This window comes from Anas acuta, chromosome 5 (genome assembly GCF_963932015.1).
Source record: "Anas acuta chromosome 5, bAnaAcu1.1, whole genome shotgun sequence".
NCBI classification, from domain to species: Eukaryota; Metazoa; Chordata; class Aves; order Anseriformes; family Anatidae; genus Anas; species Anas acuta.
This window is the reverse complement of record NC_088983.1, coordinates 39936656-39951087: the sequence shown is the minus strand read 5'-3', so window position 1 is coordinate 39951087 and position 14432 is coordinate 39936656. Positions and strand designations below refer to the sequence as shown.

General features: G+C 45.9%; 1 protein-coding gene across 3 annotated transcripts in view; it reads left to right on the top strand.

Annotated features, from left to right (window-relative positions):
• The first annotated feature begins 11033 nt into the window (after positions 1–11033).
• Positions 11034–14432, top strand: part of SPRED1 (sprouty related EVH1 domain containing 1) — a 59548-nt gene continuing 56149 nt past the window's right edge. The window contains exon 1 of one of the 3 annotated variants that reach the window (XM_068684326.1): positions 11034–11956. In XM_068684326.1, coding sequence (XP_068540427.1) covers positions 11925–11956 — 32 coding nt within the window. In that variant the 5' untranslated portion in view covers positions 11034–11924. Of the gene's footprint in view, positions 11957–13559; positions 13880–14432 lie in introns of those variants that run through there. The other 2 variants (XM_068684325.1, XM_068684327.1) reach the window with 2 other exon arrangements.

Here is a 14432-nt window from a genome sequence, read left to right as displayed (position 1 = left end):
AACAGGGCAGTTTTTGTCCTTACTTCTTTAGAAATGGTGTTTCCCACGATAGTGCCAACTAAGAATAAGACCCTATTTTGCTAAGCACTATGGAAACAGAATAATCTCAAAACTAGCCCTACCTCAAACAGTTTACAATCTAAGAAATGAGAGAAAGCAGATAGTAGGTGTTCGTTTAGTCTTTATGTCTTGCCTTGTATACTGGAACTGTAAAGAATGATATAAATTGTTGCTAGTTCTGATGCAGCTTTGTGATTTGCAGATTAAACTGAAACAGCAAGTATGGTTTCTGCCCTACTGTTCCAAGACGTGTTTGAATCTCTGGATCTGAATGAACCTGACAACCTTTCTCCTCACAAAGGCTTTATTTTGACTTGCAGAGTTTTGATTCAAACTTGGACAGAAGGGGAGAGAAGCTGTAGATTTTCTCATGCCTTCCAAACTGAATTCTAGATCAGATCAAGCCTCAAAATTATATTCTACTTTATATTTATTCCAAATATTATTTATTTGTCTTTAAATGTCCTGAAATCATTAAACCACTCTGATACAAACAGGTCAACAGCAAATGTTAGCAAGCTGTGGCAGTGGGGGGAACATCGAAGGGCTGAAGTGGCATTAAGGCCTTCAGATGAAAGAATCTAGCCTCTGACCCTAACAAAATGTTTTTTAAAATCTCATTAAAAAAAAGATAAAATACGTGCAGGAGCATTGTTCTCCATGTCAGCTTACAAAGTGCACTTGTTTCTCATCAAATGCTGAAAGCAAAGCATAAAGCTGGAGGGAGGGAACCAGCAGAGTTCCTCCAGTACTGTTCTCGGGATGGGTCTCATTTGCACCTACATGAGCGTAGGGGGTCACAGAACATGTCTGTTGTAACTGCTGTAACTGAAGAAAAAGAGAAATGCATTCATAGGCTGTATTGGAAGGACTAATACCTTTAGTGCAGATCTCTGGCAATATTTAATATAAAATATTCTGTAAAGTTTCTGTGTTTCATGTTCAAGAAGTGTGAATTCAAGCTCCAGGAAGGTGCTGAGATGGGCTGTTCAACCAGTCCTGGAAATGGAGAGCCTGTCATGAGAAGAGACTGGAAGATCGTGGTCTGGTTTATCCAGAAGTATGGTGACTGATATTATGATGGTCTAGAAATGCCTCAAGGGGGAAAATAACTGTTTAAGCTAGCCAGCAATGTTGTCATGAGAATACATGAGTATAATCTGATCGTGAATAACTTTATGCTGGAAATTCAGATGTTTCCTCCTAATTAGGGAATGAAGATAGAGATCAGCTTCCCACTGTGAGTATGGAGGGGAAACATGCTAGGGAGTTGTAACATGAAGTTTGGTTAATATAGAAGAAAAATTATATAATGTGGTTGCTCATGTCAGCACGGCACAGCTACATAAGTCAAATTAATATCTTGCTCCTCAATGCTCTATAGAATATTTTTTGCTTATCTAATGCAACACTGAATTTTTAAATTAGTGTTTCACAGACTGGACTGAAACATTTTAAGGTCATCTATATATCCAACTCCCTTTTAATTCATATAATTAAGATATATGGATTAAAACGTTGGGAACTCAAGCATTTTTCCCCAAATTATTGATGGGAGCCACACTGTGATGTGGAAGCTGAGGGAAAAACTTTTTAGTCGGTCATCTGAAAAAGCTGTGATATTATTTCTAATAATATTGCTTTCCAGGGCCCCCCAATGGACAATAGCTTAGTTCTTTCCTACTTGGTATGTTTATCAACCAGTGTACAAAGATCATCTGTGCAACTGTCAGCATATAAAAATTTTTTATAAGTTTTATTGTTTACACTCTGAAGATGTTAAATATTCCTAGACAGCTGGCGAGCACTCATTTTACTTTCATATTCCTGAAATACAGTGAAAGTAACTAAGATTATTTTGTGGCATTTCCCACTAAACCTGTATGCCTGCAATCATTGTACTATCAGGCACTGCCTCAGCAGCCTGATGAACTACAGACAGCTTCAAAATCTTTTTCATTTGTAGCTGTCTGTGATGTCTCAAAAGAATTAACATGACCATTACTGATTAATTTCTTTTTTGATACAGGAGAGAGAATGATGCAAAAATACTTTTGAGCCCACCCTTTTTTTCAAACAGATTTAGCGTGTCCTTTTTCTTTAGCATTCAGTGCTCCTTGAGATCCAAGAGTACCTTTTTATGGTTCACAAGTTGCTGTTGTAATCAAGTTGGCTGCAGGCCCAAAGCAAGCCGTGTGACTCAGTGACAGTTGCAATCAGTGCACCAGGAAAAAGACAAAGAACCGATACATTGGGAAGCCACAGCTACGGATGAAAATGTTTGGAGAGCTTTTCACAAAGTCTATTGGTTGGAGAGCTTCAGATTTAATCTGAGGTTTAAAAAATTCAGTACCACTAACAATGAACATATGCAGCATCTAATGCTGTCAATTTTTATACTTAAAAAGTATTGTTTGATTAGATATAATATTGTTAATGTCTCATTGTAAAAAAAAAAAAAATATATATATATATATATATATATATAAAAAGCCATCAAGGATGTGCTTAACTTGATGGATTTGCTTAATTCTCAGAAATACCACTGAGATTTAGATGTGAACTAGATAGGAAATAATTTGATTTATACATTGCCATTTACTGTCCCAGAGCCTGATAGATTCTCATGAAAATGTGAATTTTCATTTCACAAGTTTCCTGCCTAGGATTTGACGAATGTTTTGAAATCAATGATATTGTTTCAGTAATAAAGGTATCCATCATTTTTCTGCCCATAAAAATTCCCTGATAGAGATCTCTTTTGTAAATTCTTTCAAATGACTAACAAGCATTTTGGTAGTACTTCTGTGATCTACTTCTGAGAGCCCTCAGGAATCTATGCTAGCTCAACTCTGTAGGGAGGAGCTCAATCAAGGGTAAGATATGGCCAATGTTCAATAGTTACACCTGCTCTGCCCTTTCTTTGAAGAAAGGAAAAATGCACAAAGCATATGAGAACAAGTCAAATATATCCAGGATAGCTCCAGCTTATGTAATAGTACTCCCACCTTCTCTGCCAGCGATTCATTGCTTCTTCATGAACAGCAATGTACTCAGAAGTCACCCACAATCACACATATGAATATAGGCCCACTCGTTTGCACATTTGTACAGCAATTCCTCGAATATTACCTTGTATCAAGCAGCTTAAAAATGAACTTTTAAGGCAGAGTATACAATATACATTTTAAATAGCCTTAGGAACTCAGCGGATACATCAGTGAGAACAACGACATGTACTCATGTCACCAAGAGGCTTCATAAAAATTACATTAAAATTGCCACATTGCCTCACATTCGTTGTCCATCGAGTCTAGAATCCTGTTGGTGAAGGTGACAAGTACCAGATGCTTCAGAGGCAGGTGCAAGAAACCCCCATATCAAACACTTATGTAATAGAGAGGGTTCTTCCTAAAATCAGGCAGTTAGTGGGTGGCTTATGCTTCACAGCAGGAGAGTTTATAATGCCGTGAAATGTTTATCTTCATTATGTAACTGTGGATGTGATTACCCATCTATAGTCAGCTTGGGTAAAAAGTGCCACAGGGCTTTTAATAAACACTACTAATCAAGACCTGGTGTCATTTCTAAGCTCAGAGACATCAGAGCAATTGTGGCTCTGAGATACCCTGAAGTATTACACCGATTGCTAGACTGTTCATTTTTTAAATTATAGGAAGCGCTTGCAAGTAGGGTTCATTCAGCCATCTCAAAGTTGGATGTCTGGTCTAAGCTAGCCACTAAACCAGAGATTCACCCTAGTCCCAGCGCTACTAACTCACAGTGGTGAGATTCAAGGGTTACATGTGCTGAGCTTGAATTGGGGAAGTAAGCAAGAGGACTTTTTCCTTCAAAACCTTCTAATTCAAAAGAAAAATCTCTTAGGCAATTGACATTAAAAATAGCCCAGGTCTGAAGTACATTACAGTTATAAGATAACATTCATAATCTCTATTATTCAAGAAGAGTGAGAGTGCTATTTTAAATAAAATGATTGATTTGCTTCATAGTAAAGGAAATTCACTCCTTTCCTTTGTAAGGCAGGAATTTAAACATCCAATATAAATACCGAAAGCCTTCTATACTGCGTGCTTAATTTTAAAATTATATTGTTGTTTTAAATTGCAAGTCTCCTCCCCAAGTTAAAGCTTTTCTACAAGAGGCAGCACACATGCATAACAATTTAATTGAATTTGTTTGATGTTATAATCATGCCATTAGTTAATTTAGCACAACTCTGTGTGGGTCCTAGGAATAATGGTACACACAGCTTAGTTGTCACACTGTTCTGCAGCACAAGCAAGAAGGAAGGAAAAGAAACAAACCCCACATGGGAAGACTCAGGCTTTAACATTAATTTAAATTAAACCATTTCATTAAAATGAGAGTAGCAGACATGGTGGGAGAAGGTAGCTAGGTGGTGGCAGTGGTACAAGGCAAGTTCTCTGCATTGCCAGTGCTGGGCAGAATATTTCCTGAAGTGCAGGATACCTGCAACATCTGTGTGCACGTGAGCTACCATTCCTTTCAGATCCTGTGTATCCATTTCTGATTTCTTTTTGATAGTACTGGAAAGGAGGAGCTTGGGAGAAAGGGCTCCTTCACAGTTATGTATCTGTTTGAATCTCTGAAGCACCTTTAAAAACAGAGCGGGCACGTCCTGTCTCATGTTTTGAAGTGAGAGAAATTAGGGTGGAGTAAGTATTGTCCTCCCATGGTGGTTACAGCTGCGTAAATGCTCCCTGGCCATTTCAGCACGAAAGAAACAGGTTTGCTGTAACTCCCTTCAATGGCAGGTTTAAGCTAATTTCCAGCTGTGCACTGAAAAGTGTGCATACAATTGACCACAACATCTCAGCTGCAATCTCTTCAACCACATCATACAGCACGGATTTCTACGTGAATTGACAATGATCGCCCAGCCCAGGGGTGGCCAGGCTGGGAAAAGACCCAGAGCTGCTGACAGGGTATACATTGTTCAGTGTATCAGACCACAGTTTCCCCTAGATAACACGTTTCTGCGTATGAGACAGAAATCTGCCCTTGGCTCCTATTTTATATAGACTGAAAGTACTACAGTGAATCTGTCCTCTGCTGCTGGCCAACAGACCTTCCATTAATATCTGAGTATCTTTGGGACTTTCCCTTTTGAGGATCCTGAGGAGTGTTTTTTTCTGAGTGAGCATTGATAATATGGCCCCAAAAGGCCAGAAGATAAATATGTGAAATATTATATTAAATTTAGAACGAGATTCTAAATAAGATTTGTGTGTGTTCTTCACAGAATATTTACTTCTTAATACAACCATTAGCAAAGGGGAAAAAAAAAAAAACTTTAGTAATTTTCCATGTACTTAGATTGTCTGGTTTTTTTTCCTTCTATTTACCCACATTTTGCAGTATTTTGCCCAGTCTCAAAGCAAAGGGCTGGAACTACAGACCACTGGGTTTTCCCACTTGGCATTTTTTGTGTATGTGTGCATCCCATGAATCTGGACAGTGTGGCTTAGTCTAATTAAAGTGACAAAATGCATCCACTATTGAGAAACAATAAAATAGTGTCCTGCTCTGTAAATGCACCACTCTGGGCTTGTAATCACCCATCATGACTAGAAATAACTAGGGGAAGAAAAGGGGAAGGTAGGGGAAAGGTTAGAAGATGAGAGGATATTCTTCCATCTGTGCTGTTCTTTAGCATAATCAACCTTAGCAAAGATTTGGAGTATACTATGAGAGGCATAAATTATTCTGGCTTGTGCTGTCCTCTTTCTAACTTTAAGCTTCCAAATAATCTAAATTAGAAGTATGCTTGCCTTAGGCTTTCTATGGAGTCAATGAAGAGAGCAAAGCATCTCCAGAAGATGACTCAGATATTTCACTGCTTTTGTGCTTGGCAGGGATGGATGCACCTCCTCCAGCCGGACGGCAGCAGGGAGCCAGGGAAACCCAGGGAGCCCCAGTTGCAAGCAGCAGCCACTCTGTCTGTTCCCAAACACATTCAAGGAGTGCTCCTGCACATATTGCAATTACAGTCACAGTATTCACAAAGAAATAGATGGAAGGAGAAGTATCTCTAGCTGAAGGAAGACTGGTGTACAAAGGAGACATTTTTGTTTCCGGCTCTACCTTTGCCTTGAAGAACTACTTAGAATTAAGTACTACTGCTGGCATGTAAACACAGACAGAAACAGGAAACATACATCCTGAATTAAAAGCAAAACATTTTCCTCATCGTATTTTCTGATTGCTTCCCCCGAGCAAGAAAACATCTCTTATTTTTATCCCACCTGATCCTGAATACAGCATTCAGCTGCAGCGCTTGAAACAGCAGCCCAATTCTAAGGCCCCAGTTTGCCTTGTTTGACACACACAAGTGCTGCACTTCAGGGCAGCACAAATTGGCACGGCCTTCATGAAAAGCAGTTTTGCACTACCATCGTTTTCTTGTTCACCCCTCTGTGTTATCCCTTATCTCGGGCAAGCATGGGTGTTTACCCTGTTGCATATTTAACTGGACCTATTGAAAGACTAATCAGGTTTTATTTCCTACACTGGTGTTAGCCTGGGTGCATTTACTAGTGCAGTTCATTGCTCAGCACACAACTATTTGGGCCCCTAGGTAAGATGCAAGGTAGGGAAGGGAGCAGAGTAGGAGGAAGGTGAGGCTGCGTCTTCCAGAAGCAATGCTGACCCACACCTTAGGGCCAGCAGGGCTTCAGCAGCAAGGAGGAGCCAGGGTAACCTTCAGTCTCCCCTTTCCTGCCATTGGCCTTATCTGAACGTCGACAAAAGAAGAAAGAGGTCAAGTCTGACCTCCATACCTAAGCACTCACAAATACCACACGTTTATCCCCAAACACCCAGCAAGAAAAGATGGAATAAAGTTCCTGAACAAGAGCTATCACAGATCACCACTGTGATTGTTGTGCACCACCAAGATTGTTGTGCATCAGAGGCAGACCAGCTGATACATCTGAAAATTCACAAGATGTCCCCCACCTCCCTAGCTGAGCCTCCGTTCTTCCAACACAAAGCACCAATTGCTAGCATTTTTCTCTGTACTGTAAATACTTCTAAGCTATTCCAAATACATAACTGGTATAATTTATGAAATTCAGATATTCTGTTGGGTAACAGCCATCTAAAATACACTAAAATGTACACAAATTATGTATACAAATTGGATTCTAATGTGTTGTGGGTGTTGTTTTTTTTTGTTTGTTTGTTTGTTTGTTTGTTTTTCTTTTTTAAATCTTGCTAGAGAACATCTTGGAGACAGTCGGATCAAACAGAGCATGTTTTTATCCTGTATGCAGTAGCAGGATTCCTGGTTAGAACTTAACAAAATCTGACTTTGCTGAAATACTAATACAGATTTAATCAGCTCACTTTGGCTAAATCCTTACTGGGATGTGTGCAATGACCACCCAGCATTTAACTCACACTAGGACTCTGGATGAAAGCTATTACAAAAGAAATTCCCTAATGACCACTAGTAATTTTACCCCAAGGTGGTGGGGCACCCATACTATTTCCAATTTTTGTAAACTTATCATTAGGATCTGGATATATGTAAATAGATTGCTGTTTTGTGGAGGCAGATTTTGCAACTTTTATTCTTAGGAGTTAAAACCTCAAGCAAGAATTGGTCACTTAAGTTCTGCAATGACTAACTAATCTGGACAGCATTACTTCCACTGATCCTATTATGGATTTTAAGATGTGAATGCCACGCTGATCAGAATTATGCAACCTAACCCCTGTAATACATCTTCTATATATAATTCTTCTGCCACAGATTTGTGGCCTGCTACATGACATGGCCACTCCTGACCATCTGTTTCATTAGAAATATTCACAAACACAGGTGTAGTCATTTTAAGGAATTGTATATAAGCATGTTGGGCCAGATGCATGCTGGCTCTACGTTGTTAATATAGGATAAATACCTTAGTCTTGCTTAGTCAAACAAATGTATTTTCCAATGTTGAATGGATTGACTAAGTCAAGCACTCCTGGTTACCTGACCATTTTGAAGACTAAGGAAGGCAAAAGCAGATGAGTTTTGCATGCTAACATATGTGAAAATTACAACAAATAAATAAATAAATAAATCAGAATTCTGGTTATTATTTCATTTCTACATATGAAAAGGCAGCCTCGCACATTACATGACTTCCTAATTAAATACATTGACTTCATTTTCCCTCAGTGGTAGCTAATGCCCCTCTGTTTCCCATTTAGAAAGGTCTCTAGAACCAGAAACAGAATATTTACACCTCAGAGGTCCACAGCTATTAAAATGTTCCAGCAGAGCAATGGCTTTGAGGTATAAACTAGTTTTTGTAAGGTGGAGCTAAAGATCTTTTTCAAATCTGAGAAGGCCAGACTGCAACTCAGGATGTTTTAACTGCAAAGTCTGTGACAACCAACAGCACAAAGGCACAGACTGGTCCTGGATCTGTTTGAGTTTGTGTGATTACAAAGGAAGACAAGCCCCTGAAACGTGTGACACTTGTGACATGAAGCGGTCATTTGTCTGATGTTTCTGAATGGTGTCACCTGTGCTTAGGGCACTTCTGCCTTGTTTGCATGGGCAGGGCTCACGCATACTTTTCACATAAGCCATGTACACTGAAAATGCCCGATCACGATCACTTACTTCTGCTCAAAAAAAAAGTCCCCAAACCTGGAAGGCCCTGAAACCAACTGCTTCTCAGCAAAAGAACACTAATACTCCAGGACTGTGTTCTCTGATCTTTCCAACCTGGGCCAAGACAAAGAGGATTTTGAAACCAAGACACAGACCAAAACAGATTTTCTGTCTTCTTTGTGACGTTCAGATAAAGGGACGGAAACTGCTCGTAAGGCCTTTGTGGCAAGAGATTGCCTTCAGAAGCTGAAGAGCTTCCCCAGGTGAAGAAGCAGTGGGCCTCTCTCCTCTTACCCTCTCCATGTAGACCACTACAAGCTGTGGGATGAATACCACATTTTCATAACTGAATACACACTTTATTCTTAATGTGCACATTCCTGAAACCTTAAGGAGACTGACATCATTTGAGGTATGTTAGAAAACAGTTAATTTTATTGAATTGTTATGGTGAAAAGCATTATTACAACAAATATATTTAAGGAATTAAAAAACAGCAACAGGTTAATGTTTATTGTCATCATCATGTCTCTTCTCCTGAGCTGGCTCTGCATAGAGCTATATCACCGTCTTACAAACTGAGCTGATTCCTGAACATTCTTGTACAGGATAATGTTAATCAAATTATCTTAATAAACTTAGCTTACAGAATGGTAAATATAATGACTTTGAAGTCAGTAGAAAGTCAGAAAGTAACAGGAAGTCACAGTATCTGCCAGTCACGAGACAGAATACGCTAAAGGAATTCTCATTGTTAAGTAGAATAATATCAAGTCCCCACAGCTGAGCTTCAAAACACTTTTTTTCAAAGGAGGGAGTGAGGTTCCTAGAATCAAATTGTGTATTTGAATCAATGAGAACCATCAAATTGTACAAAACTGGGTTTCTAATGTATTTTTAGTATTTAGCTGAGATTGTGCCATGAATAACTGATCCATTTCAGTGTACCATTTTAGGAAAAAAAAAAGTTTTTATAAAACAATTAGAAATTTTCCTCCAAAAGTGGCCCAGATAAGGAAGCAAGCGTTATTACTGTGGGTTTGAAATGTGTGCTGCTTGAAACACGTGCTACGGGCCATTTATCAGGGCAGGCATGATAGCAGTTTACTATAATTGTTCCATTATGCTCATGGTAGGACTCTTCTACAGACACATGGAATTTTGATCCGCGGGAATATTACCAAGAACAGAAACCACCGAAAAATGCCGTGTGCCTTTTCTTGCAATGTATGATAAAAATAGGTTTTCTGATTAAAATGTTTCAATGCTTTACATACCCCTCCCAGAAAAAAAAAAAAAAAAAAAAAAAAAAAAAAAAAAAAGAAGCTGTATATGTTTTTTTTTTTTTTTTTTTTTTTTCTTACTTTAATATTTTCTTGTAGTTTCAATTACAAAGAAAAAGTCCTCAGGAAAAATCTCGGGACACCACTGAGCCAAATTTTACTTTCATCCTGAAGCAGAAACGAAGTTTTTCCTTAACCCCTGGTAAAGGCGGTGCTGCCCGGAGCCGGGCAGCCAGATGCTGCCAGTTTGCAGCGTGGCCTGCGATGCTGTGAGCCACCCGGGTGCCCTGGAAGCAGCGACACCTCCTTCCTCTGCCTCCTTACGGAAAGCAGCCGAGGCGACCCCCCGGGGAGCTCGCCCCGTCGTTTCCAAGCAGGAAGGCAGAGCTGGGAAGAAAGCTGGCATTTCCAGGGGAAACTGGCACGGGCCGAGAGCTGACGGGGCAGGCTCCAGAGCAGAGCCGGGCGGACGCTCCTGGGAGACGATCGATGCCTTAAACTCCAGAGCCCCGCGGCGACCCCTGCCCGCACCCCGCCGCTACCGCGCCCCACTCCGCTCGCCTCGTTCCTATGGCCCGCGGCGCCTCCGGCTTCACCCTGTTCTGTGGTTTTCACCCCAAAACTGGAAGCTCGAGACGGAGCCGCGCCAGGCTCCCCACGCACCCCACCGGGACCCCCCAGCACGGGGTTCTCCCACCCGGGGGTGCTGCCACCACTGGGTGCTGCCACCACGGCGTGCGCCCACCCCGACCCGGGTTCCCCCCGGACCCCCGCAGCAGGGGGGAGGCGGCGGCTGCGCAGGGCGCGGATCCCTCCGCGGCGGCGGAGGCCCAGGAACGGCGTGAAGAAGCCGCCCCGGGGGGGCCGGGGGGCACGGGGACTACTTTCGGGAAACTCCGGCGCTGGGCAGCCGCCGGGAGGGAGAGCGGGCGAGGGGGCTGCTTTCTTCCCCTCGCTCGTCCCTCCTCCCCTCTTTTTCCTTTCCTTTGCCTTCCCTCCCCCCTCCCTCCCCTCCCCGCGGTTATTTTGGATCAAGCTGTGGCGGCGGAAGGAGCTTGAAGCCAACGCTTCCGCCCAGTTTTCCTGCGAGGAGGAGGAGGAGGCCGCTAATGGAGTTGAGGCCGGGGAGGGAGCGGCGCTGCTGAACTCGCCGCAGGCCGCCCGCAGCCCCGTCCGGCGGCCGGGGGCTTCCCGTGCCCCGCAGCCCCGGCTCCCCTCGGCCAGGGGCCGTGACGCAGCCCCTCTCCCCCCGGCCCCCCCCGCCGGGCTGCCTTAAATCGCCTCCCTCCCCCCGCCGCCAGCCTTCTCCGCGGGGCCGGCTCCGCTCCCTCCCTCCGCAGCTCCCGGCCTCGCTTCCGAGGGGGCGGCAGCGCCGGGCCCCGCCGCTCGGCCCCTTCTCTTCCCTTCCTTCCTTCCCCTCCCTCCTCTCCCCTTCCCCTCCCTTCCCCCGGCCCGTGGCGGCGCCGGCGTCCGGAGGAATTTGTGCCCCGGCGGGGCGCGGGAGGCGGCACTGCCGCCGGGAGGAGGAGGAGGAGGAGGAGGAGGAGGAAGAGGGGGGGCAGCGAAGGCGGCTGCAGCGGGAGATGAGCCGCAGCGGGAGGACGGCGCGGTGCAGCCTTTGGCGGCGGGCAGCCCTGCCTCGGCGCCGCCGCTCCGCGCCCCTCTAGCCGGGGTGGGCTCTACCCAGCGCCGTCTGCACCGGCCCCGGCCCCGGCGAGCAGGAGGGGATCCGCTCCGGCGCCCGACAGCGGGATCTGGGGCTTTTCCCGGATCGAGGTCGCCGTCCCCCGCCTCGGGCCGCGGCTCTGGCCCTCGCCGGGGAGGGCGGACCGGGGGGGTAACAATGGTGAAGTTTCTGGTGAGTTCTTGCTGCGCCCTGGCCGCCTCGGTGCTGCTCCGGCTCCGCCTCGGATCACGGTGAGGAGAAAATGAGCGAAGAGACGGCGGCTTCTAACAACGAGTAAGCTCCGCGCCGCGCGTGTCCGGGTGGCCGTGGGTCTGTGTGTCTGTCTGTGTCTGGCCGTGCGCGTTCACGCGTGGCCGTGTCCACACTGCGCATTTCGCTGGCGGAGGTGGAAGCCCCGAGGCTGCCCTTTGTGAGGGAGCCTGGTGCGCGGGGAGTGCCCAAAAAGCGGGCTTCGGTGAAGGGGGAGAGGCCGGCGCAGGTAAGGAGGCTGCGGGCGGGGGGCTCGCAGCGCCCGGGGAGGTGCGGGCACGGCCCGGCCCCGCTAGCAGCCCACTGCTCGTAGACGTTTCGCATGGAAACTAGTGTGTGGGAGCTTCATCCTGCAGGAAACTGCTCCTGAATTTTAATTGGATGAGTCAGGCAGTGTAAATACAGCTTAAACCTACCCTAAAGCCCTGCTTTTTTCTTTTTTCTTTTTTTTTTTTTTTTTTTTTTTTTAAATGGGCACTTGGGACTTCTTTTTTTAAAAGAGGAAGGGGACAGTTCAAGGATCTCTTAATATTTTTAACGTGACTGGTCTGGAGGAAATCCAGAGAATGTGTATGCGTGCGGCCGTAGCCCAGTGCATGTAATGGCTTTAAAAAAAAAAATAAATACGGGGATAGGAGGGGGAAAATACTTGTCAGAAAATACGGGAGTTGTTTGTGGCCGTGAAAAACAAGCAGAAGATATTTTGAAACTTTTGTTTTATGATTATTAGAAGAAAGTTGAGGTGCGTGGCTGCTCGCTGCCCGGCGGAGCTGCGCGGGGCGGCCCTCTCGTTATGAATGGTGCGGGGCAGCGCCCGACCACGGCCCGGGGGGAGCCGCTCCCTGCCGCGGGGGTCGGGCCCGAGGGGCGCCCCCCTCCCGCACCCCCTCCCGCACCCCCTCCTCCCGTTTCCCCCCTCCCACTCGGCGCGGGGGCGACGATGCCCGCGGGCGCGCCCCGGGTCCCGGTAGGGCCGGGGTTGGGGTTGCTTTTGGGGTTGCTTTTGGGGTCGGGGCCGGGTTGGCGATGCGATGCGATGCGATGCGGGCCGCGCCGCTGCGGTGTCAGCGGGGCCGGCGCTGGAGCCGCCGCCGCCGCCATGTTTTCTTTTTTGTGAATCGCTCTCATTTGCATACCACAATCTCCATTCATAAAAAAAAAAAATAATAATAATGGGATAAAAAAAAAAAAAGCGGCGGCACCGCCGACCTGCAGCCAAGGGCTCCCCGCGAGGCGTGCGGGGCCAGGCCCGCCTTGCCGAGGAGCAGCGGGCGGCCGGGCAAGCGGGCGGCGGGGGCCGGGGGCTCGCCGGGCCCCGCGGCGCTGCCGCTCGGCGCCCGTTGACGCGGTGCTGTGGGAAAGCGCAGCTCGGGGAGGTGCCGCGAGCACGTGACCCGCTCCATTCATAAAATACCTGGCTGCCCATTCACAGCGCGCCGCAGTGCCGGCGCCCAGCGGGCTCCCGGCCCGGACGGACGGACAGACAGACAGACAGACAGCTCGCAGCCGTGAGGGGCTGGGGTGGGGCCGCAAAGGGCTGCCCCCTGCCCCTCTTGTCCGAGGGAGGGCTGCTTCGGTAAATGTCCCCGCGGCGCATTTACCTCCCCGGACCGCCCGGCCCCGAGGTGCTCTGCTCGGAAACCCCCGGGCCTCCCCCTCCGGCAGCGCCACCCAAACGTGGAACAGTGAAAACCGACCTCGGTGTAGGGACGTGCTTCCGAGCCGATTTTTGAACCGGTTTTTGGTCGTTTGTTCCTGACTGAGCTCTGCTAACTCGTGTCTGCATGGGAGCAGCGCAGTGTGGAAGGCAGGCGGGCACACCTAACGAGGCGGCTGCAAACGTTGCCTGGAAGAAATGCAGGCGACGCTGGAGGCTGCTACGTTGGTAGAGATCGGCAATGCAGCCTGTCGTGGGCTGTTTACTTTGAGAATTTGATTGCAGATCAGGTGTCAGCGCTTCTCCTTAACCTATACCTTCACAGAAAGCACCTCTAAAATATCAGAATTACAGAGAGATGTTTTTAACGTGATGTAAGCTATCCGGAGGTCAAAATACTAACTTTGGCTTTAAATATTCTGAAATGTGCCTTTAAAAATAGTTGACTGTAATTCAGCGATGAAGGATCACTACGGCAGGCAGTGCAGTGGTTTGATGCAACTGTTCTATGGTTGCCAGTGTTAAAATGGTGATGTTCATCGCTCGTGAACACACTGTTTCATTATCTTAACAAATTATACTGAAGTGATCCTTAATTATACGTTTGTGGAGTGGAGGAGGCTTTGTCATTATTGAGGGCTAAGACAATACCTGAAAGGTTACTGATCTTTACTTAAAATGAGAAAAGAAAGCTCACATGCAGCATTTAGTTTGAGTTAATCCGGTGTTGCTAAATGTATATAACCTAACAATGCATTATCAACAGCAGGGCTTTTTCTCACAGAACAGATATTTTTACTTCAGTTCTTAGAATATCAAAAGCAGCTCTAACTGGAGAGGAAA